General features: G+C 38.7%; 3 protein-coding genes and 2 long non-coding RNA genes across 6 annotated transcripts; 3 read left to right on the top strand and 2 right to left on the bottom strand.

Annotated features, from left to right (window-relative positions):
• Positions 1-167: 167 nt before the first annotated feature.
• LOC135162923 (leukocyte receptor cluster member 1 homolog) lies at positions 168-1492 on the bottom strand. Its single transcript, XM_064121885.1, has 3 exons — positions 1351-1492; positions 1157-1256; positions 168-1088 (listed from the first exon to the last, which is right to left on the bottom strand). Exons 1-3 carry the CDS (start codon positions 1371-1373, stop codon positions 327-329), a joined length of 885 nt encoding a protein of 294 aa, XP_063977955.1. The 5' UTR covers positions 1374-1492; the 3' UTR covers positions 168-326.
• On the top strand, positions 1486-2788 carry Dctn6-p27 (Dynactin 6, p27 subunit). Of its 2 annotated transcripts, none has more exons than XM_064121888.1 (5): positions 1486-1623; positions 1838-2008; positions 2133-2257; positions 2364-2506; positions 2582-2788. In XM_064121888.1, the coding sequence occupies exons 1-5, from the start codon at positions 1580-1582 to the stop codon at positions 2681-2683; spliced, it is 585 nt and encodes a 194-aa protein (XP_063977958.1). In that variant the 5' UTR covers positions 1486-1579; the 3' UTR covers positions 2684-2788. The 2 variants fall into 2 exon arrangements, with proteins under 2 accessions (XP_063977958.1, XP_063977959.1); XM_064121889.1 differs by having other exon boundaries at positions 2565-2788.
• Positions 2789-3123: 335 nt separating this feature from the next.
• On the top strand, positions 3124-3511 carry LOC135162929 (uncharacterized). Its single transcript, XR_010299039.1, has 2 exons — positions 3124-3264; positions 3391-3511. It is a non-coding gene; the product is annotated as an uncharacterized LOC135162929 (long non-coding RNA).
• A 276-nt stretch (positions 3512-3787) lies between these two features.
• On the bottom strand, positions 3788-4444 carry LOC135162928 (uncharacterized). Its single transcript, XR_010299038.1, has 3 exons — positions 4285-4444; positions 4076-4130; positions 3788-4005 (listed from the first exon to the last, which is right to left on the bottom strand). It is a non-coding gene; the product is annotated as an uncharacterized LOC135162928 (long non-coding RNA).
• Positions 4445-12962: 8518 nt separating this feature from the next.
• Positions 12963-21725, top strand: LOC135162843 (homeobox protein unplugged-like). The gene is made up of 4 exons (XM_064121747.1): positions 12963-13228; positions 13861-14139; positions 14792-15070; positions 19526-21725. The coding sequence occupies exons 2-4, from the start codon at positions 13875-13877 to the stop codon at positions 20116-20118; spliced, it is 1137 nt and encodes a 378-aa protein (XP_063977817.1). The 5' UTR covers positions 12963-13228; positions 13861-13874; the 3' UTR covers positions 20119-21725.
• Positions 21726-23361: the final 1636 nt, after the last annotated feature.

Below are 23361 nucleotides of genomic sequence, written 5' to 3'. Positions count from 1 at the left end.
TGGAAAAATTCAATTAAACCTCGATAACTAATGATTGTGAGGAAAAATGCCACGAATAATTTCTTGTGGAAAGCTCATTAACACCCAAAAATGCTTTATTCTTTAAAAAATCTTGATTCAATTTGTACTGAAGGCTGAAAAATCATCTAAATGAGTAAAAGCTGAAATCGAAATAAGAAAGAAAAATTTATTTCATTCAGGTAATTACAGTAAATATATCTACAATTTTTTCATCAAAACTTAAAACTTTCATAGTTTCTCATTACAATGAACTTCATCATCTGCAGTTGAACGTCAAAACACTCATGACATTCCCCAATTAATAATTAATGCCTAGGAGTTCTTTCCGCATTTTGCCTAGCGATTTCCGGACAGTATTGTGAATTATACTTTTGTCTGATGGTGTGTCTGGCCTCCTCTTCCTTGACAACAGGCAGAGGATCTCCCCTGACCTTCGCCAGGAGGGCTTCAGTCTTCAGTTTCTCCGACTGTTCCCTCAGCAATCTCTTAGCCCTTAACTTCTGAAGATCAACGTCCGGCTTCTTCTCCCTCTTATCATATTTACACTTCTTCGACTTCTTCTTGTGCCTCTTGTGCTTCTTTACCACTCCATCCTCGCAACTGCCATCGTCAGCTTCCAATTTCCGCTTGTTTGAGGTCTCACAATTGCCCCGAGTGCCTTTGGAGCTTGAGGAGGAACCCATGATGCTCAAGTATCTCCTGACATCCATCAGGGGATCATGCAGAGATTTTTTCTTCTCCTGCACCTCCTTCGAGGGCTCGGCATCAGTCAATCTGCGAGGCAACTCATCGTACCAATTTTTTTTCCCCGTTGCTTCGTTTGTGTCCTGCCCCAGGTACGTCAAGTAACCGATCTGCTTTTCGTATTTCTCTCTTTCCTCCTTCTTCTCTGCCTCATGCTCTGCATTAGGCTTACTGTAATCGATGTTTCCATCCTCAATGTTTTTGAAAAAATTCACATGCTCCAGGACTTCTGGATCTTTAGAGGTACTTTCAGGCGCTGTGTCCCTTCCATCGTATTTCCTACGGGATTGTTCTCGAAGTAAATTTATTCTTGCTTCAGTTTCCTGGAAAGAATGGTGTTTGTTGAATTGAACCAACAGCAATGTTTATTCTGATTTGTAGGTGTACTTACTGCTTTCTGAGCCCTCGCTTTCCGCTGTTTCTCCTGTTCTGCTGCTTCTGCTTCATCTCGACGAACTCGGGCAATATTTTCTTTTGTTCTCACGTGCCATCTAATTAATAAAATAATAATTGTAAGCAATGATTATTTACAATCAAGTGAAACCCTCATTTCACTATCACACCAAGATTCACCGCTTTTCTCACCTTTTTTTTGGCAGGATATTCATTTCCACTAATCGTTGATCCCAAAATGATGTTTATTCCCTTCAATTGGATTGAACAACCAGTTTTGTTATAACAAAAATGATTTTGACGTTCTTGGCCTCCCTTTCGGAGAACGTAAATTTTAGAGGCTATGTTCGTTGTGACTGTCGCCCTGTGACACCTAGAGTTTTTTGTCAAGTGACATTACCGAACCCAAAATCTGCGAAAAATGTCAGAAATCGTGACAAGCCCTCCTATTGCTCGTCGTTCCAAGTAAGAAAAATCATTCATTAATTATTGTATGGGTAAAATTTGTATTACCTCCCTTAATGATAATTCAGAATCAAAATTCCAAGGGGCTTTTATTTGTTGGTTAGGTTATCTGTCATTCACGCATAATAAATCCAAATATTTCCTTCTTAGAGCTTTGGAAAAGTCATGTATAAATAGGAATTAAATAACCAGAGTACATTATTTATATTTGTAGTGTAAAAATAGCTGCAGGAGCAGTTGTCTGTGATGAAAGTATCCTGAAAGGGGACATCACCATTGGACCCAAGACTGTAGTTCACCCTCGAGCGAGTATCATAGCTGAGGCTGGTCCGATTTTCATAGGGGAAGGAAATATAATCGAGGAAATGGCTTCGATAATAAATAGGTTGATAATTAGCTTGTGAGAGCTTTCATTGACCCCATATGGATGTTTAAACAAAGTCACAAGACTATTAGATTTTCTTTGCATTGAAAAATAAACAAATTGGATTTGTGATATTTCGACGTAGGTTACCACCTGGAGGAAACCCGGATACGCTACTAGCCCAGACGATTGGCAACTTTAACGTTTTCGAGACAGATTCCACGTGCGAAGCAGAGAGAGTTGGGGATAATAATGTATTAGAGACAAAAGGTATTGCAATTGTTACTTGGATTTCTACGGTCTAGACGATCCGGGAGAAATATCAAATAATTTTTTTACTAAATTAACTTGCTGATAAAAAATATTGTTCCATTAGCTGTAGTAGCTCGAGGAGTTGAACTGACAAATGGTTGTGTGATTGGCCCTTCATGCTCAATTTCCGAGCCTGAGATAGTCCCCGAAAATACCATCGTGTATGGAACCAAGTGTCAACGTCGAGAAATGAATGACAAGCCTTATGTGAGTTGCAAAATTATGGAGAACAGTGTAGAGAAAATCAGATATTGAAATAATTTAGTTTTTTCAATGTTCCAGCCCCAGATGGGTCAGCTGGAGTTCTTGATAAGAGTCTTGCCGAACTATCATCATTTGCGGAAACCAAATGTCAAACCCGTGAAAGGAGAGGCCTTGGCGTAAATTAAATATTTCAAATGCTTATTTAATTTAATGAATATTATAATTTATTGATGTGGAAAATAATAAAACTAGAGGATGGCTTTTTATACTTGAGAAGAAAAAATACATTGCTTCCTTATTCATTGCACGCCTACACATTACATCGTTCTAATCAATAAACCCTTCATCGATCCTATTGAAGGAAATCGTAAAAATTATTTTGTAAAAAGAGTTGTACCACTTTACTACAACAACAACATAAAAACTCATGTGGTTAAATTTAAAATTAAAATTGGCATAAGAGGGGAAGGAAAATGAACTATTTCGAAGAATGCTATTCTAATAATAATTCATTGAGGAAAAATTGTCTCCTCCATTCCGATATGCGCAAAGATTTCGATGAGGAAAGATTGACGAGATATAAAAAAGACAGACCCTATATAAAGCCGATTGTTCTGTTCACTCAATACTCTTATGAAAACAATTCGCCTAAGAGGAACTCGTGAGCGAATTTATTTTTCATCATGAAATTCTTCTACATTTTCACGATCATTGTGACACTGGCATTGGCTGTCAGTGGTCGAGAGCACTGCAGAGTTTGGGTGAGTCCTTCACATCTCCAAAAAATAAGATTCTTGTCCCACTCTGCCTTCTGCATTTTTTTAATCCAAAAAACATTATCTCCAATAATTAAAAACTAAATTTCTTCAATGTCCGTATGATTACAGTGTTCGAAGAATCGTCATTGCTGTTCGTACTCTTGTATCAACGGAAAATGTGCCTGATTAAATAATTAACTATGTAGTCGATAGCAAAATAAATTTGTCTCTAAGGGAAACCATGGAAAAACCTTGTTCCATCGTGATGATGTCCATTACAACTCAGGATTATTATTGATATTATTATTATTGCTTCTTGTAAATGGAATGTTTTCAATGAGCACATCAAAAATCGTTCACGAACATAGTTATCAGCATTTATCGATCAATTACTCATTATCGGTAAGATGTGTGACATTAATCAATGGATTGACAAGATGAATCGTTTGGTTAATTACTTTAAAATGTTTGCTGTGAGGAAAGGTTTGACAAAACAGGAAATATAACAGGTAATAAAATGCACCAATTATATACCATATAAATGTATATTTTTCCATTGCATTTGAATAGAGAACAGTTCTGTATCACAATTATGGAAAATTACAAATAAAAAATCCTGGAGATAAGCGGCTATCAGATATTTCAGCCGAACCAAATTTGCTCCGATTGTCGTCAAGTCATTGCATTTATCGATTACCTGAACATCTTTGAGGATTCGTGCTTCGCGCCAATGGTTCTTCATTTCTGAAGGCAAATATTTCTAATTAGAATAAATTGAGTAACGAAGGTGGTAATTTTTAAGGATTTTACGTACAGGCACAACTGGCCCGACGACACAGGCCTGAACAACACTGTCTATCTCTGATGCACTGGAATAATATTATTAATATTATTACAAAATCGGACACCATAAAGATATTCGATTAACTTTACGCCCATTAAGAAATGGTTTTTGAAGTTGATGTGTAAATTTTGTACTGCACTCAAAAATGTAAATTATTAAAAATATATATTTCAACTCACTCGGACACCCCGTCCTCGGCACTGTCCGCTGACAGCAACTGCCAGCATTGCGATGACCACGAAAATCGAGAGGAACTTCATGACGTTGAAAATTGCTTTCTAAATTGATTTTTAGGAAGTGCACTTGACGCAGAATGTGATCTTCTTTATATACCGAATCTCCCATATCTCGCACGGTTCAATGGATAAGAATTAATGTTGTCCTTGAGAAATCTTCGCACATGCGGAATTCAGTAAACAAGAGCAATACTGAGTCGCTTTATGATTGGATTTAGTTGAAAACAAAGTGAAATTCTCTCTGTACTAATATTTATTTAAGTGAATTATTTGTTTGAATATCTGATATTTTTTCGCACGGAAAATTTTACGGAATTTTACTGAATACGTGTCCCTCTGCGGAAGGAAAAGTGCGTCGGGGAAAAAATTCCAGTGCTAGTCATGATAATTTAACTAATTTAAAATATTAGAGCACTATAATTTTGCAGCACCCATGGACTGTGATTTTTGCCCACTCGTAGTATAATTTTTTGAGAAAATTTCCGTCTGCGTGTCCATCATTTTTTGCCCAACGACAGTTCTCGTAAATGGTTAAGTAAAATTGTCGTGCCATTAGGGTTTTCCCCTTGGTTGCCTTTTGCTCATTTTTTGTCCACCCCTTCCTCTCTCATTTGAGCGTGCTTCTCGCTTTCAATTCACCCTCCATTTATGCCTTGCCAAGCCACCCCCTGCCACAGCACTACGGAAAATAATCTCTCGTTTCCACTGGGCCCTCGGCGGACGTCAAAATATGACAGTTCTCCCCAGGTCACCACTTTACGCTACAAGGCACATTTACTATAGCGCCAATGTTTCTCTCGGCTTTTCAAAATTATCATTCCAACTGCGATGAAGTTAGTTCAACATTCTGAGAACATTAATTTTTATTTTTTTTAATGACAAATTCGATTTGTAAATTTATTCTGGGGGAGATCAAGTGGTTCATCGGAAATTCAATTACAAATCCATCAAGAGTAATTTCTCATACATGCTGAGATTGCTGATGGAAGGATTCTATTAATAAAGAGACATTTCGGAATTTTATTCGATGGGAAAGATTGAGATATTGGAAATTAGTGATTATCCGGAATAATTGATTTCACAGTGTTGGAGTAATTGGACTTACGGGTAATCAATAAATCCCATAAAATTAATTTTTATCGTATAAAACCGCTATCAAATTCGGAGTCACAAATTTCTTGAGCTCTGCACGGAGAGAACTTTTCGATATAAATTCTGGTACGATTACTGGAAAAAATCATTGAATGGTTTATCCATTTCATTCTTAAGAAGGCGATTAATAAATTCATAAAAACAACCACAAAAATGAATAATAAGGAAACAATGATAATTAACGAATTTCCACTCGACCTGCCCATTATCCAATGAACAATTCAACACTAGCAAGCTCAACCTCATGTTAAAATTTCATAATTCATCGTCCAGACGCTCAATTAGCCTAGTGTGAATGAGTGATGGCATTTCATTACCTCATTTTTTGTCATCAAAACTGGAGGACAGTTGTGACACGATGGATCGATTATTCTTCCATCGAGACAACAAAAATCATCGGTTAATGAAAATTGCATTGAATCAGAGTCGTTTTAGGTTTCGGGTATTACAGTATTATCATAAGTAATTGGTGTGACGGGCGCTTGATGGACACATACCCAAGGGTATTTTTGCACCCCAAACAGTTATGTACGAGAGTTGGTGCGATACGTATACATGTATAGGGAAACATCAAATCACTCTGCAGACGCGCATGTAACGTATATGAAGTTGAATTTGAATGACAAGCGTTGCGAATTTTCGGTGATGGGTGTTACCCATTTCAATTGAATCAACGATGTGGAAATTATAATGGAATTGAGGTGTAAGAAGTTGAATATTTTTTTATATGCGATTAGAGAGTGCGATTGAGAAATACTTTTCGGAACTGTAATAAATTTTTTTCTGGCCCTTTGAAAATTTTTATTTGAACTTTCTGTGGAAGATTACGATACCACCCCTTCAATTTTGAATACGTGAGTTCTAGGATTTTTATTATATATTTCTCTACGTGTAATTTTCCATCTTTAACCAATAATAATCTGGGCAATTTTTAGAAGAAAATGAAGAGGGAAAAAAAATCACTATGAAAGCTCATCATCTGCGTCCACAACCTAAATTGCAACAATGAATAAATTTGAAGGACGAGTCCAAGTGGAGGGACACGTCAAAACCGCCCCCCAGTCTCGTGAATACACACGAGACGTAAAGCGATACATAGTATAAGCACTATGGGCGAAAATCCGAGGGGTGAAACCACCCGTAAAATCAAAACAGGAACGATGACGGCGGAAGCGAGAGGCCAAGGGGTGAGGGGATGAGAATAGGGTGAACCGGGAAAAGAGAGACAGAGAGGCTCGAGTCAGCCCTGTAGACGACTCCGTGACGCGATTATGCTAACGAAGTTATTCTATCGTGACGCTGTTTACAACTACGCGGAGTTAATGCGAATTAAGAAGAGACACTGAACAATGGCGCCGTATATACTCGGACTATTCTGACGGTTTTGTGTCGTGGAGTCTGAGGAGAAATTGAGGAACTGGGGGAGTGTCGAAAATTACGTAATTATTGGGAAATCGATATTAATGTTACATCACGAGAGAGATACGTATCAATTATACAAGGACAAGGATTTTATTTTCTGCGGATATTTTAAAATTCTGCCCTTAATTTTCTTTTCGATAGTCCGGAAATTTTGATCGTGTTCCAATTTTACCGAAATACACCGACACGGAGGGAAATTGCCGATAATTATTCCAAGGTTCTACAATAGAAGTGGACCATGAGTCATCGTTTATTGATATCTATTCTATAAGTCTGAACAAAACACTACATCATAGTCAAATTTACTCATTTGCAACAGCAAAAATTCATAAACGGTCGATGGAATCTACTGATCAGTTCGCCGAATAGTAATTCGTTCCACCCTCTTCCGCAAATACCCAAAATTCCCGGGACATGTCAATTTACCAATGGCCACGAACAAAGGAATCGACGTAAACGTCGGATCCCGTGGAAAAATCGTACAAATAATCCTGTCAAAAGTGTCGACTTATCCACTCGACTGGGTGCACATAAAAATCCCACATAAACCCGATAGTCCGTGACTTATATTCACACGTTGGAGCCATCTATCTCTCCATAAAACACGAAATTCTGTTAACCCTGGCTGCCGGGGTAAAACATTTTTTCTCCGCTTCCTTCGCATCGGAGTGGTTTGTTGACACTTGGGGATCCACAAACGCAAAAAAAATATTCCCCCCGTTACTTTTCCTCGGAAAAAATTCAAGATCAACCCCCTGGTCGCGGGGGCGACAGAAAAATCCTTTTCTAAAATCCAAGATCAGCCCCCTGGAATGTGAAGCCCTTTTACTCTTATTTTTGCCTGTTATTCCGTTTTCCCTGTGGGTGGGAGTAAGACTGCATCGATTATTCCGCATCCGCGTTGTGCAGCCGTATTTCACCATTACATCGAGTGGAGTAAATTTTCCGGCACTGCTACATTGACGGAATATTTATGGGAGTAGGTGCCCATGTAGTTGGGGTGGGCGGGAATAAATAAATAAAATAAATGCAAAATGCATATCATACAATCCCGAGAGTGAAGAATGGGAAAGTTTCTTGCAGTTTTTCCAAAAAGAGATGTCTCTGTCACGAGTTGCAGGAAGTTTTATTTTCAATACCGTTGGTTGAGGAAAATCATTTATTATTAATCCCAATGATAGTTGAATGATTTAGTCTTATGCGGGGAGACGTAAGAATTCCTTGGGCAAAATCTGCGAAAAAGGTCGAAAGAAGTAGACAAACTGCTTTTACATTTACGTCTGCATTTTTAGACGCTCAGTAAATCTAGAAATCTCCGATTAAACTTAGAAAAAAATAATAATTTAAGTAATTGAAAATAATTTTTATTGTGAATTAATTTAAAAAATCCCCCAAATAGGTCATAATAAAAATTGATGTGTTAATTCATGACATCAGTTATGAAATTATTTTTTTATGGCTGTCCCCTTATTAAAAAATGACTCTTCGTAAAAAAATTCTCTCCTCGATCAATCGATAAATCTCAATCGTGTGTGCGTGATCACGCACCCAAGGCATACTCCTTCGATCCTCTTTCCCATTCTCCCGATGGTATGTTAATCACGGAGGCAATTGATTAGCCGACAAAGCACTCACCGCCAACAAATTAGAAGAATACTATCATCATCTCTCTTTTTGTTTCTCCACGCGCATGGTGAAGCAGGATTGTATCGTTGGACATCGTCGGGAGGAGAGAAAAGCGTCAGAGCAGAACGCACTGAACCGGGGGAGTTGATGGTTGGCACTCTGCATCTTCAATGCGCTACCGTATCCCTCGTCTCTTTGATCGTCGCCGAAAGTGTCCTTGTCATGTAGACTATGGGGACGAGATATTCATTATCTGCTTGAATGCAGATGGGAATATTTACTTCCGGTATTAATAATTGATTTTTTTTTGCCGGGGAAATTCGGAGAATTTCCGCTCGAGAAATGTCTCTTTATGAATATATTTATTCGAAGAGTGAGTCGAGACCGCCTTTTGGGGGAATATTAAATGCGGAATTGTTCGCTTTATGGATTTATGCACGGAGATGAAAATGGGGATTTTTTTTCTTCAAATCCGAATTATCTCTTAACACGTCAAGACAAAAACACAAAGTACATTCATCCATCCCACACGATAAGTCATCTCAACAATTTATTTTTCATTTTGACATATTCATACTTCTTTTTTAATTAGAATTAATACTCTTTATCACTTGTATTGTTCATGAATACTATTTTATCCGCCCGATACGGATGAAAAGTTCATTAGACGCAGTTGAGGGGTGTCAATGTAATTATAGACAAACAGTGACAGAATTATCCTGCACAGAAAAAAATAAATTCTTAAACTGGGTAAAAAGTCTTAAGCCGAGGGATCTGTATCAGATTGCGCGTAAAACGGAGGCGCCGACGCGTAACACGACCGTAAGTTCCATTAGTGTCGAAATTTTTTTAGGAGCCGCATTTTGAAATTCAAAGGTCACGTGGGAGACCAGAAATTATGAGATAAAAAGACAAGTGAGTAAAAATCAAGTACAAGAGTGAATAATTGATGAGGAGTCGTTTCTTCAGTCGCTGGAGTTGTTTCTCTAATTTTTCAGTCACCAGAAAAAATATCACCCGATACATCAACCCATTTGTTGAATCATTTTTCACTTCATTTTTTTTATCTTTCGTTTTTCCTCATTTAAATCGGTCGTCAAAAATAATTACAATTTGCAATACAAGAATAATTCTCGCGGTGGTGAGCGCCGGGGAAGAGGTGGCTGATACAATAGGACGCGAAATGTATCGTGTGAGGGCCCACACGGTTAATCCATTACCCCTGGCAGCGAAACCCCCTTGGATATTCCGCCGACGCCTACCAATTTGCTAACCATCAATTTTCAACCTCCGCTACCGCATTTCGCCCACACGTCGTGGATTAAGCTCACGCAGGCGCAACGGTAGAGCACGCACATGAGCTTTTATACATTGAAATGGCGGAGAGCCGAATTTTCTATGGAAGATGACATGTAAATTTTTGAAATTATTAAGTTAAAAGTTATCGAATTAACTGGCGTAATGTTTCAATTTGTTCATTTAAGCAAAACTGCTATCAACTTTTATTGAGCATAAATTATTCCTTATACGAGTCATTAATCCTCGAGCTCTAATTGAAATTATTATGAAGAATGAAACGAAGATTTCTTCACGAGTGACCATTAAACCAGGAAATATGAGGATTACCTCCGGTGTGAAATGCCTCTTTTTCGGCTCATAAAATACCACGCAATTAAAACCCATGGCTCATGGTCATATTCCCCGGGATTGCAGCCTCTTCAACAACTTCACACGTGCGTAGCTGACGTTTAGCGTGACAACTCGAGTATTAAAGCCGAAAAAAACATTAAATGTTTCCCGAAAAAATATATTATATGAAATATCCGTTAATCGGAGAATTAGCAGAGGAGCAAAATATTCCGGGCAATTTTGCGATGAATGAGCTATAAAAAACAATAATGAAAAGCAATATGTTCCTCTCGTCAAGCAAGAGTTCCGTGATCGCGAGGCGTGAAAAGATTTGTAGCTGTCTGAGTATTCGGATCGAAGGACGAAGTCACTCTGTCTTGCGAGATAATTTTGTGCCTCTTCAATTTTCCTTTTTTCAAACCTCATTCCCCCAAAGCAGTTCGTGACAAGTGACTCTTAACATGAAAGGTGGGAAGAAGGAGCGGCGCACGTGCTTGAAAATCACAGATAATTTGTCACCATATTCATCTGCGTCTGAGAGACTCACATTTGAAGAGGGCATTAATTAGCGTCAAACTCGAGGTGCCAAATTCACGCGAATATTCTGTAAGAATTCACATTCGTGCGATTATTGAGGAGGAATATTTAATAGCAATTACGTAAACTGACGGATGATATTTCTATAACGGTCTGTAATTTTAACTGACCATTTTGCGTTGGATGGAATCGATTTTCCCCAATAACTTCAATCATTTTTTTTCTTTCGGGCTTCTATTTTTATTCTTCTTTACTGCTTGAGAAGCTCCATTTTCAATTCATCTTGATTGATCTTAGACTCAGAATCGGGAAAAAATGGAAATGAAGATAAATTGATGAATCGCGAGATAAGTCAACTCATGATGTTATTGGATTTGAAGTTTATGGGCTAATTACACTCCTCAACAGTAATTTTGAAAAAAATCAGCATATCAACTTTTTACGCCTGCTAGTGCTTGAACATTGACGGCCACCACTTCATTCCATTTTTTTTCTCCTCTTTGCGTTTTACAGAATCCTGGAATTTCGGAGAATTAGTTTTCGGTATTCAAGTAAGCGTGCCTTAGAGCCCCAATACCCCGAAAGACTCCGTTTGTACACGGTTGAGCGCCGTTTTACGATACAAACTCGCAACCGTTTATTCCCTCGCTGCCGACTGAAGTATTTTTTATTTGATTTCATAAAATGTAGGAGGAGCGGCCCACTCGGCTGGTGACACTCACAGCTCTTTTACAAAGTGTTCGAGGCTTTTTATAACGTGTTGAGACACACTGAAACGAACGTTAATTTCTCCTTCGGTGTTCACACTTTCCGTTGGATTTTTTCGAACATTATTTTGCGTTTAATTGCGGTTTTGCGGATTTCCGGGGGTCTAACATGTGACATTTTAGGACTTGGATGCTTCCGGTGGAAGTTCATCCCTGCAGAGTACTTTCATAGTATTTTCAAACATTTATTTCTACAATTAAAAATACAGGAAAAACCCACTTTGACATACAAAATGGGTGAACTATACTTTCACCACAATAAATAAATAAACGGCAAATGCTCAGGAGAGTGATCACTTCTTCATTTATCATCGACTCAGTATTTTTAGAAAGCGTTCAATTAATCAAGGCTAATTGTCTTTGTTAAAGTCACGTATGTCGACGTAGGTGTACATGGCACCCACTTAAGTTGAACCCAATCATAAGTGTCTGACAACTAATGAGCGTCAAAATAACGACGCCCGAGGCTCCACCCAGATTAACTAATCCTCGTTACTTTAATCACCGAGAAAGAACCCATTAAAAGTGCGATCTCGAAACCTACATTAGCCACTGTAATTGACTCCTGAGTTACACGTGAAGATTTTTATTAATTACTTGGTATTATCTGTGATTAATTGGATTGCCAGGTGGTATTTCCACATCTTCAGCAATGTATTTGGGGCGCGAAGAGAAATTTTGAAAAAAATCCGAGGGCTGGAGCACTGACAATTTTATTGGAAAACATTTCGCAGAACTCCAAAATTGTACCTCAATAGTCGGTGGATATATATCATATGTTATCTTGTTTCCATTCTCTTGGATGAAAGCTCATTTATATAGATACATAATTCACTGATTCAAGCTGATCAAGAGATGGAGTGGATTAATGATGCATCTGATTATTTTTCAATGCAAACAAATTACTGAATCATAATCAGCCCCAATTATAATAAACTGAGAATGATTGTATGATATAGTCATTAATTTTAAACTTTTTCCTTTTTTCTGATAAAATGGCGTCTGCTGCATTTAATCAGATGATTTTAGTTCTCAAAATATTTTATGACGCGATCGTATAAATAATAACATAATTACAAATAATCCATGGCGACAATTCAATTCGATATCGCGACCTCCGTTTCCACCCTCAAAAGGGTGAACACCATTTACCCCTAATTGCGGCCGAACGAACACCGACAATTGCAAATGTATACGTCCCAGCCACCCCCATAGTAACCCCTCCGCCCACCCCCCGGGGGAAACTCGTCTCACTCTTTCTCAAAAGCGTTGAGGACCAACATGGCGGCAACTCCGACGACTTTTAAACGAATTGTACTCGTGTTTGTACAGGAGAAGAGCAACAAAACAGTGACGTCGTTGGTCCGTCTGCGTCCAATCGGTGGCGAGGATTTTCCAGGAATTGCCACGCCCACCGCGACGCGATGACGGGCACCCCTGGCGCATGATAGGGGGAGGGGGACAAGCACCCGTGGAATCCGCTCACCGGGAAACCGCGACAGTTGCTCGTCGGCGAGCCACTCAAACGCGTCTCGTCTCTATTTCTCCGATCGAAAGCCTCAAGTGTTTTTTTAATTTCAAAAAATTGCTTTCGGCGGGAAAACAAGCCGCCAATTTTAAACGTTCGGAGAAAATTTTTCAGTGAGCAGTGAATTGTGATTTTCGAACGGTAAAAGTGAAGTTCGAGAAACGCTAGGTGTTTTCATTATGGATTTGGAATAGAACGAATTTTGAGGCTTAGATTTGTGCTTAAGGTATCTCCCAAGATGTATCATATTATCCGAATATTAGTCCCCATGATTTTCCGTAAAAAATTCCAACGGTTGTTTTTTTTCGGGAGAAAGATTCAATTTATTTAGAATTTTTTGTGAAAGTGGGTGGACAAATCAAGTGTTTTATTTAGACTAATGATAAAATAATTTTAGTGAGCTCAAAATAGTCAGATTACTGTACCCGTAATTTACGACTTCACAAACGTAAATTAAATAAATTAAAAATAAAAATTGAGTGGGTGATTTTGTTAATTGATTCCAAAACTATGGGAGAGAGTGAATTTTTAATAAAAAAATTGCGGGGGAGGGGGAGGGACGGAGTTCCAATTTTATATTCCTCGCGGCTAGAGGATTCGCGATAACAATATTTTTCGTGCGCCAATTTTTATTAGTTCGTTCAATGAATAAAAAAAAAAAACTTTAGATAGCAATGACGGTTGAGAAATTATAAATTAGGTTTTGGTAATCGTGATATACTAGACTTCAATAATAAAATACGCATTAGAAAGCGCAAACGACGCTTTCTTAAACGGATTGTTTTTCAATACCTCGGAAAAATTATAAACATTATGAATGGAAAATAGGGGGACAATGTTTTAAAAAAATTTTTCTAGGGATATACCTTGATATGGAATCACCTCCGGTGGAGGAGACCGAGTTGGATGTGGGATCGGCGAGTGATGAGGTGGAGTCCATGGAGAATTCGGTGAAGCCGTCACCGAAGCCGTTCACTATTGAGAGCTTGATTGGAAATAGGGGGCAGGTTGTCGGGGGCGAGAGGAAGGACAATTGGTGCGATAAGAATGGGGATGGGAAGGGGAGTGAGAGGGACAGGGAGAGGGAATTGCTGTATCAGCAGCACTGTTTCGCGACGGCTACCAGTGCATTGCCGGGTAAGTTGAGCAAATTCTGAAGTTATTGATTTTTTATTACATTTTTCAAATTATCAATACAATGGCTCTTAATTTTTCCAAGCCAATCAATTCCTGTTTTGACAGAACTCAAGAAAGTCTCGAACAAGCGCGGAAAATTTACACATTTTTAACGATAAATAAATTGACTTTCGATGCTTAATTAATGGCATTTCTGAACATGATAATTGTGATTAAAATTCCTTAAAATTGTTGGCTATTTAAAGTTTTTATTTCAATTTTTTGACGTATTGAACATATTCTAAAATTACCCGAATATCTTATTTAGGTGATTGTTGGGCGTGAGGTATGATGAAATATTAAACATTCTTAACGATCATTAACTTAATTGTTTCTTGATGTTAAATTAATAAAGACGATAATCATCAATAAAGGTATTTAACGCTGGCAATTAGTTTATTGATTGCGATAAATAACTGTCTTCCAACGGAGTATTAAATACGTTTAATGGTTATTCATCCAAATTGTTTTTTGATGTTCAATTAATGATAATAATTACTGATTACCGAAATTAGCGATCACTTGTGACTTTCCACAGAATGAAAATTTGATTTGAAAACAGAGTGTCGAGACGATGAAGATGCAAATTAAACGGTGGGATTATTTTATTTAGGATTCGCGATGCCCCTAAGCTTGTACAGCGCTTGGTTGCCAATGCGAATGTATGGGGGAAGTGTACCAGGGGGACCGATCCTGCCGCCTCATCTGTCAGCGAGTTATCCTGCCCATCAGGGCCATCAGGCCCAGTTGCCACATCATCTCAATCTGAGTCTCAATCATCTGCATGGAGCTGCGTATCCCGGACACCGGGACGTTCAACCGAGTGGACTGACGGATAGTGAGGACGAGGGTAGTCTCTCACCTGTTCAAGATCTTTCCAAGTCTCAACATGGTGAGTCCACAATTTGAAATGTTTTTGCCAATCAGTAGTGAAGCAGGCAATCGGGAAACTGAGAAAAACATACTCTACTAACTCTCGTTGCTGCGAAATTCATTTTTAATTTCGTATTTAATCTCCGTAAGAAAGCAGGTCTCCCCGAAGACATGTTTTGTTGTGATGAGATAATTTAGTGACAGATAAAAAAGAAAGTTTCCACTAAACATGATAAATTTTGTAGTTGTTCTTCTCGTGGGACATTTCTATGCCTTTTGAGTAAATACACGCGTTGTACGGAGAATCATGAGGATAAGATAAATTTTCTAGAATAATTAAATACAAATTAACAAAGTTCCCACATTTTTTCTTTGACATCAGCGGTTTTGAATATTAAACATCAAATATTCTCAATTCTAAAAACAAACCTAATTCAGTAATAAGAAATTGAAAAAGAAGACTGGAAAGATTGATAATTTAATCCATTCTCCGCCTAATCACTTGAAATGGCCATGTAAATTTAGTACTTCCGTTCTTAATTATGTCGGTCACAATAAATTAATCAAATATTCCCCAATGAAAAACTTCTAAGCGGTCATTACCCACATCAGTATTCCCCAGTTCTCAATTAAAATCCAATTAGTTTCTCAAAATCGACTTCCTGATTTGCTGCATATGGGACATTCCTTATTCTCCCAATTCGGCTTATCACAACACGTTGTCTATCTATAAACCTCTGTTTCGATTATCTGTCAGCACCACATTGTGGTTATAATTGACCGTATTCGTTCTAATGCAGCGCTTGCGACGGGTTAAGAAAATCGTTGACACGTTAGTTGACGCGAATTGTGACGCTTCTGACTGTATCACTGATTTATCTGGAAATAGATTGCCTATTGCAAGCGGAGATGAATATGAGCAGCGGAAACCAGCATCAGCTATTCTCTATTTTAATTGAACAAATAAATTTCCCAAATTGTTTTCATGAATTTAATTATCCAAGTTAATTGTCAACGGATTCTTTTAGGAATTTGATGGATTAATTAATTTTTCCAATAGTATTTCCGCACGGGAAATGGTAATAGAGTCATATGATGATCAAATTTCTCTTTGTTCACGCCAAGAAATAGTATTTTATCAATACTTCACTGACTTGTCTCATTAAAAATCAAAACAAAAAACCAGAGGTCTTAAATCATCATTATCTGTTCATTAAGGTACCAGTAATCAATTGTCGATCAATCCTCAATTTACAAACAGCTACTAATTAAAATAAAGAACATCCAACGGTAAATATTTGTGCGTGTGATATAAGTGCGATCACGTACATGGCGAGTGACAGCTAGTGAATGGCCGATGATCATCGATCGGGTTATTGATGTCTAGCCGAAGCCTACTTCGTATGCGAAGTGTTTTCAAAAATTTCAGTTCTGGGAACCTGTCATTCACTCGTGACGTCATAGGCACCGTAACGCCATGTCCCCCTGAAATATGAGATTAAAGAACTCGCGAAATTCTCTAGAGGGACTTTCTAAAAACAAACTGATAAACTTCATGGATTTCCCTCTCGAGTTTCTTAAATTCTCATAAAGACTTCCGGTGTGCATTTTGGGCTGAATGAATGGAGCTACAAAATTAAGATTTACCTCGACTCGTTCGGAGAGGCGAATTTATCCCGGAATCGGGGCAATGTGTGTCGTTTACCCGTTGAGAGTAATCGATTTTCAGTGATGGAAATTCGAGGTGTATGAGGAGTTTCGGTTATTCACGTCTCGTGAATGAATTAGTCATCGACACTCGGAATGAAGGGGCAGTATATGTGGAAAGTATAATTAACATAATTGTTAATTATAAATCAATATTTCCTCGTTATTTTCAGAGGGCGACATATTCGAATAAAATTATTTTTTATTTTCCTGGTAATTTATTCAACGAGACAAAGTGAATTTATTTGGATCAAATCAAGTTCTTTGCCTTCGCCAACACGTTTGTTAATGATTGGTCCCTACAATTCCCACAATTTCTCAATAATTGTCCAATATCACCCCCATCCCCATTCGCCATCTGTCGAGGAGTTTTTTTCCACAATTTGGAGTGTTTTATTCATTGGCCATGCACCCCACAGCCTCGAACACGACATGGGAGGATCGAGTTGCCCACAAAGTGCGTGCCGCGGGTAAAAAACCGACGGAAGCCAAATCTCAACTGAAGAAAATCGATCATCATGATCTAGGCATTCATAACAAATTTTCCCTCTCTTCGGAATTACGGAATTTTTACGTAATTTCTACTCAACTACTTCTCTCTTTGTCCGCAACGAATTTACCTATTCCAAGCGCATCAATTAATGCGGATGTAAATTAAGTGAATTAGGTCACGAGTGGGCTCCTCTATTTCCCGAAATCTCATTACGTATTATCAACGAAAATCAGAGGTACTCACAGATGAACGCGAAGGACGCGACGTGAATCTTCAAGTCACAGAACCGGAATTTTAATCGAATGTAATTGGGTTAATGAAACACACCGATAGATAAGAGTAAGAATGAATTTGGGGAGGGGGGAGTTTCATCGCGAAGATGGAGCATTTCAGTCTGAAATGATTAATTTTAAAACAATAGACTCGGAATTAATGGAGTGGTGTTTCCGTTGAATGATGGAAATTCCATTTTTCTTCTCATTTTAGTGGCGAGGGAAAATAGAAGTCCTAGGTCACGTTTCCGTCATTTATGAAATGGAAATTATATTTTACACTTCACATGCTTGGAAATTCAGTTATTCCTGGTAAAATTGCAGGGACAATGGATGCATACTTTTAGCGGAGTATTAGAGAGAATGAGCTTTACGGAGGAAAATAATGAAATTTCAGAGTTCGTTGAACTTGTAACAGAATCATAAACCTACGAAGGACAGGAAGACGATAATTTCTTGAGTTATTAAATTGTTGATCACAGATGGAATGTTTGATAGACTGTTAAAAATTGACCATTGATATTTCAACGGATTTATTAAGATATGACCACTTAAATTTTTCTTGTCACTTCTTTCTCACCGCGCAATGTTCCACTTTCCATCCACCAATAATAATCTACAATTCCCTGGTTCCGTATAGATTACAGCTTGTCGATCGATATGCTAGTAAATAAGGTACGCGACTCGACCACAAAACGATCTACGACAGGTGTAAATACCGCAGAGAGTAAAGATCGTCATTTGCATTAAAAATCATGGGCTTTACACTCCAACTGCTCCGCAAAATCTCCCGTAAATTGAAAATAATGCCAACAACTTTGTCTGAATCAACTAATTATACATTTAGTCCTGATTAATCCAGTTGATAACTTTTTGCAACAGTTTTGAAACTTGCGTTAGACGCGGGGAGGGGGGAAGTAAGGGGAAATTTATAGAGATGTTCATCAGTAGAGACACTGCAAATTCATCGACTTCTAACGAAAAATACAGGTGTGTAAAGACAAGCTATGACCACCATCGGTGAAAGTTCACGCTGTACCGAGTATCACGCGGAAGTGACCCACCGAATCGAAGATATTTGAATAAATAAAGAGAGCGTAATGTGCGCGATGAGAGAGACTCGACTAAATGCATAAATATATTCCGGGGGCTTTATCACTCTATTTAAAAAATCGCTCTAACGTTTTTCGTTACAGATCTGTCAAATTCAATTACTTGTCATTTTCATTCGTCCATTGGTTTATAAAAAATTACTCGTATATTTTTTTACGAAGATCATATATAAAGTATATAGTGTATAGCAGGAGAATTCTTCAGTTAAGAGCCTATAGCGTCATATAATGTGGGGAGTGAAAAACAAATAGACAAGTCGCGTGATGTGAACACTCCAATTCTCCGTCGTTGATAGACTCTAAGGTCTCGATCAATTGATCGTCGAACGATCTTCCCTAGATTTGTCCGTAAACTTTTTCACAAGTAATTTGCTCGAGAATTGCGATGTGGAAAAAAGTGTTAGTCTGCAATGCGAGGTGACGCCAACTCTCAAATATTTTATGATGCGATGTTATACGCTGTGTCATTGTTGTTTGCCACGTTCTTCGTTTTTAAAATGTCAAACTATTTAAAAGTTCAGTTAACTTGTTTCACGGCTTTTTAATGGAAGATTCGACTTAATGATTTTGTTTGGTTGGAATTGAATTGCACCGGGGGGAATTTAAAGTGATCGAGTAATTATGGGATAATTCCATAAACACAACGTGGTGGAATTACAGAGTTGGAGTATGTTGAAAGGGCAGACCTAAGGTATTTGTCTAAATTTACTGAATAATCTAGTGATTTTTCTGGAAATTGGGGACAAAATTGAAAAAAATGAGCCGAAGAATTTTGACGAAACAAAATAAATCGTGTAAGTGAACAGCATTCATGTCAGGTCTTACCTTTCCTTCCGTAGACTCTGCCTTCTCCAAATTCTCAAATTTCGCCTCCAATTTTCATGTTTCAGGGTCGGAAAGTGGACGAATATCCCCAGAATCCGACGACGATGGCGTGACGACCGAGCCAGGTCTCTCCCAGAACTCATCAGTATCGTCTGCCTCGGCGAACGCGAGCAAAGGTCGCCGAAGAAGGACAGCGTTCACCTCAGAGCAACTCCTAGAACTAGAACGAGAATTTCACGCTAAAAAATATCTCTCTTTGACAGAGCGTTCGCACATCGCGCACGCTCTCAAGCTGTCCGAGGTCCAGGTGAAGATCTGGTTCCAAAATCGCCGGGCAAAATGGAAGCGAATGAAGGCAGGCCTGACGACTGGCGGAGCGAGCTCAGCTTCTCGACATGCCGCTCACGGACAGCAGGCCAACGCTGGCCCTCGCATAGTCGTGCCAATTCCTGTTCATGTGAGCAGACTAGCTGTCAGATCTCATCACCATCACCTCGAGAAATGTCCAACGGGAAATCCTGGGAGGCCGAGCGATTCGCTGTCCTCGGGATTGTCCGGAAGACTGTCATCTTCCCTTGTTGGAGGTTCTCATACCCTAGGATCTGGGACTGGACTGAGGGCATTCAGTGCACCTGCGACCAACTCCTCGAGAAGGTAGCTGAGTGTCTAATAAAGTGTATGATATACTCTTGAAGGAGGGACTGTTGGTTGTGCTGTCAACTGTTGATTGATCGGTGATAGTTATAACCAGTGATTTGATGAACAGTGCAGAGTGTACTGTTGATAATCGGTGGATTATGAAAGCTTTATCAACGCGAAATTACTAGTAGTGAACGAAGAGATCTCCATTAAAAAACTTTAGAATTTTCCCTGGTAACTCTATAGAAAGCTATACTGTCAACCGAGTAATCTCCGGACTCGTGGCTCGTTTCAAGTGTATCAAATGTTGGAGGCTCTATTCTTCAAGTACGAATTATTGCCTGTGCTGTCAACTAGTGATCGATTGTGAACGATCATTACTTAGAAGGACGAAAAAATGAGGCATCTTTACATGAAGAATTATTAACTGTCGGTTGGGACTGAATCGGAATTTATGTTGTCAACGGAGCTATCGCCGGCAGGCTCGGTCAGGGTGATTGTCATCTTCGCTCGTTGAAGAGTTCTTAAATAGTTTTTAAAATACCTCCAAATTTACCAAAAATCATAGAAATGCTTTACCATAAAAGCATTTAAAATGTCTGAGAACATTAAAGAGCATCTGTCACTCACTTTCATCGACTTTCATACATACTCGAAGAATGAACAAGAGAATTCATCAAGTATGTACATATACCCATTGAAACTGAGTTCCAAGCCCGATGACGAACAAAGGATTGAATATTAAATGTGTACGTATTCTGTAACGGATGGCCGCGCCCACAATACACTCACACTACTCATAAATCCAATATTGAAGATGTATATTCATCCACAGAAGTGATCTCTCACTGAGTTAATCCGATTTTCATGTGATTTTCAAACAGTTTGGATGGAATGAAGTTAACGAAGGCGACATTGTTCGTGATGTTTTATTAATAAGCTGTGTTACCACTGACGATTCACTCAATCATTATTTGATAATGGTGAGGTAATTTCGAGCACCACGGATTATTGGGTTTAACTGATTTTTAAAATGAGCAAGTCGAGCAACGAGTTAACGATCAGTTGATAAAAATGTATTCCGTAAAGTCGAGGTAAAATGTTGTAATGAGTAATAAAAATGAAGACTGTAAATAGAGAATGAGAAGAACTCGATGAGTCAGAAATAATCTTGAATGTGGGAAAGTTGGATTATTCCTCGAGTATTTTCACTGGAAAGGTTTAAAATGATTTCAGAAGTCAAGTGGTTTTTCCACATAACTCATAAAAATTTTATTTTGTCATTAAAACCTCGTTTCATATATAAAAAAAAATATGGTAAATATTACCACTTCACCAGTGAATGTTCACAATTTTTTTTACTTGTATACTTCAACAATACTCAACATTTTATAAATAATAATTTATTTCTCTCTCTTTCTCTCTCTCTCTCTCTCGTAAACTGTAGATAGTCTCATGTATAGCAAAAAAAACTAAATTATCTATATCGACAAACGTGAGCTGTAAGAAACGTTATATATTCATGATCGGATTTAATATATAGTTAAATAAATTGTCAAAAACAATTTGCGAATAAAAATAATTATACGTTATGTACAAAAGCGCAATAAACTCGTGTTAATAAAAACGAAGAAAAAAATATGGCCCAGAATGTTTCATAGACGTACACTTTGGGGACAATGGAAAACCTCAACAACTATTTTGACAATCGTTATGGGCTAACAAATGATGGGTATCGTTTCGCCTCCTTTCGTATTTTTTCCATCGATTCTCATCCCTCGACTTTTGACATTGGATTGTCCCAAGGGCGCAAGGAGTCGAGGTGTCTAGAGCCTCAAAGGACTGAAAAAGGCTGTGGGCACCGAACGGTGAGGCCCCTGAGGGGTGTGATGTCAGGCTCGATGCTCACCCTTGAATCGGTAATGTCTACCTACCGCCCTGAAATAAGGGAAATACGAGGCACTGTGACATAAGGCTGCTACAACTCGGGGGCGTGACTCCATATGGCTGCACACAGTGCCCTTTTGCGTTTTATACTAACTGTTTTCGCTGGACTAAAGGCTAATTCGTTTTATTTCTTGTATAGTTATTGGGCGGATCCCTCACTCTCGCGAAATACTTTTTCTGTTTTGCATTGTTGGGGCACGTGCCAGGTGCATGTTCCTTTTTCCAGAAGGACGAGTATGCCACTGGTGGAAAATAATTTACATTTCATGGTTACACCGGAGACTACCCCAATGAAATTTGTTCCTCTAAATTGGATTCCTTATATTTCCCACGCATATTTTTATTCTACGCTGACAGTGCCCTAAAATGAATGAAGAAAACCTCCGCCCTTTTCCAAACCTCACAAATTGTTCCAAAAAACCTCTAATGTTTCCCTTTCGTGTCGCTTAAAAAATATCCCCTCCTTAATTCATGATAATCACATTCGATAACAACGGTAAATCGGCTCGTCCTTCAATTAATTTACCTCTCCCCCAGTCGTCAGTAAGTGCTGACAGTCGTTGGAATCGATCAGGCTATCACTGTATTATTAATAAACCAAATCGATGTAGCAAAAGCTTGAGGAAAAGATCGAGGCCGGTGAAATCTACCACTGGGGGGGCTTGTACTGGCCGTGTGCTGAGACACGAGGTGAACAATAAGAAGAGAGAGAAAATGTGTCTATATTATAATGGCCATCGATCATCAGGGGGGGTTAATGACCACGAGTTATATGCCAGTATATGAAAGCGCATAGCAGAGTTATTCTACCGAGCCTCGAAACACTCTGCGCTCGGTGGAGGGGGAGGGGGATGGGGGTTATACGTATGTACTCTGCGATGTTCACTTCCCCCTTTTACTCACTTGTACATTAGGGCGACGAGGGGTGGATGGGGGGTAGTTTTAACGGAGACACAATAGCGCGAAGCCGAGTGCATTACGGTTGATACACGAAAAGGAAACCCCGTGGTCGTTTAGCCCGGACGATCCTGGCAGTTAACCGTGTGATACAGGGATAAATCATCTTCTCTTCCACCACGCCCAGTCGAGGACACTGAGAAAGTAAAAATGGATTTTTAGATAGGGGCCTAACCATTTTAGCCGGGATGGAGAATTGATGAAATTCCATTTTTTGCCTTTTTCATTGGATTCTGATGGGAATTTGGCATGTGAGGAAATTTGGAAGTCCGAAAAAATGAATAGAAAGAAAATTTGCTCCCTGTCCATTTGGTTCTCCAACTCCCTCACTAGCACAAACATGATCGCATTGCGGTGG

The sequence above is a fragment of the Diachasmimorpha longicaudata genome, chromosome 5 (genome assembly GCF_034640455.1).
Source record: "Diachasmimorpha longicaudata isolate KC_UGA_2023 chromosome 5, iyDiaLong2, whole genome shotgun sequence".
In the NCBI taxonomy this organism is placed as follows: domain Eukaryota; kingdom Metazoa; phylum Arthropoda; class Insecta; order Hymenoptera; family Braconidae; genus Diachasmimorpha; species Diachasmimorpha longicaudata.
Note: the sequence above shows the minus strand (reverse complement) of the source record. Positions and strands in the feature narration are given on the sequence as shown.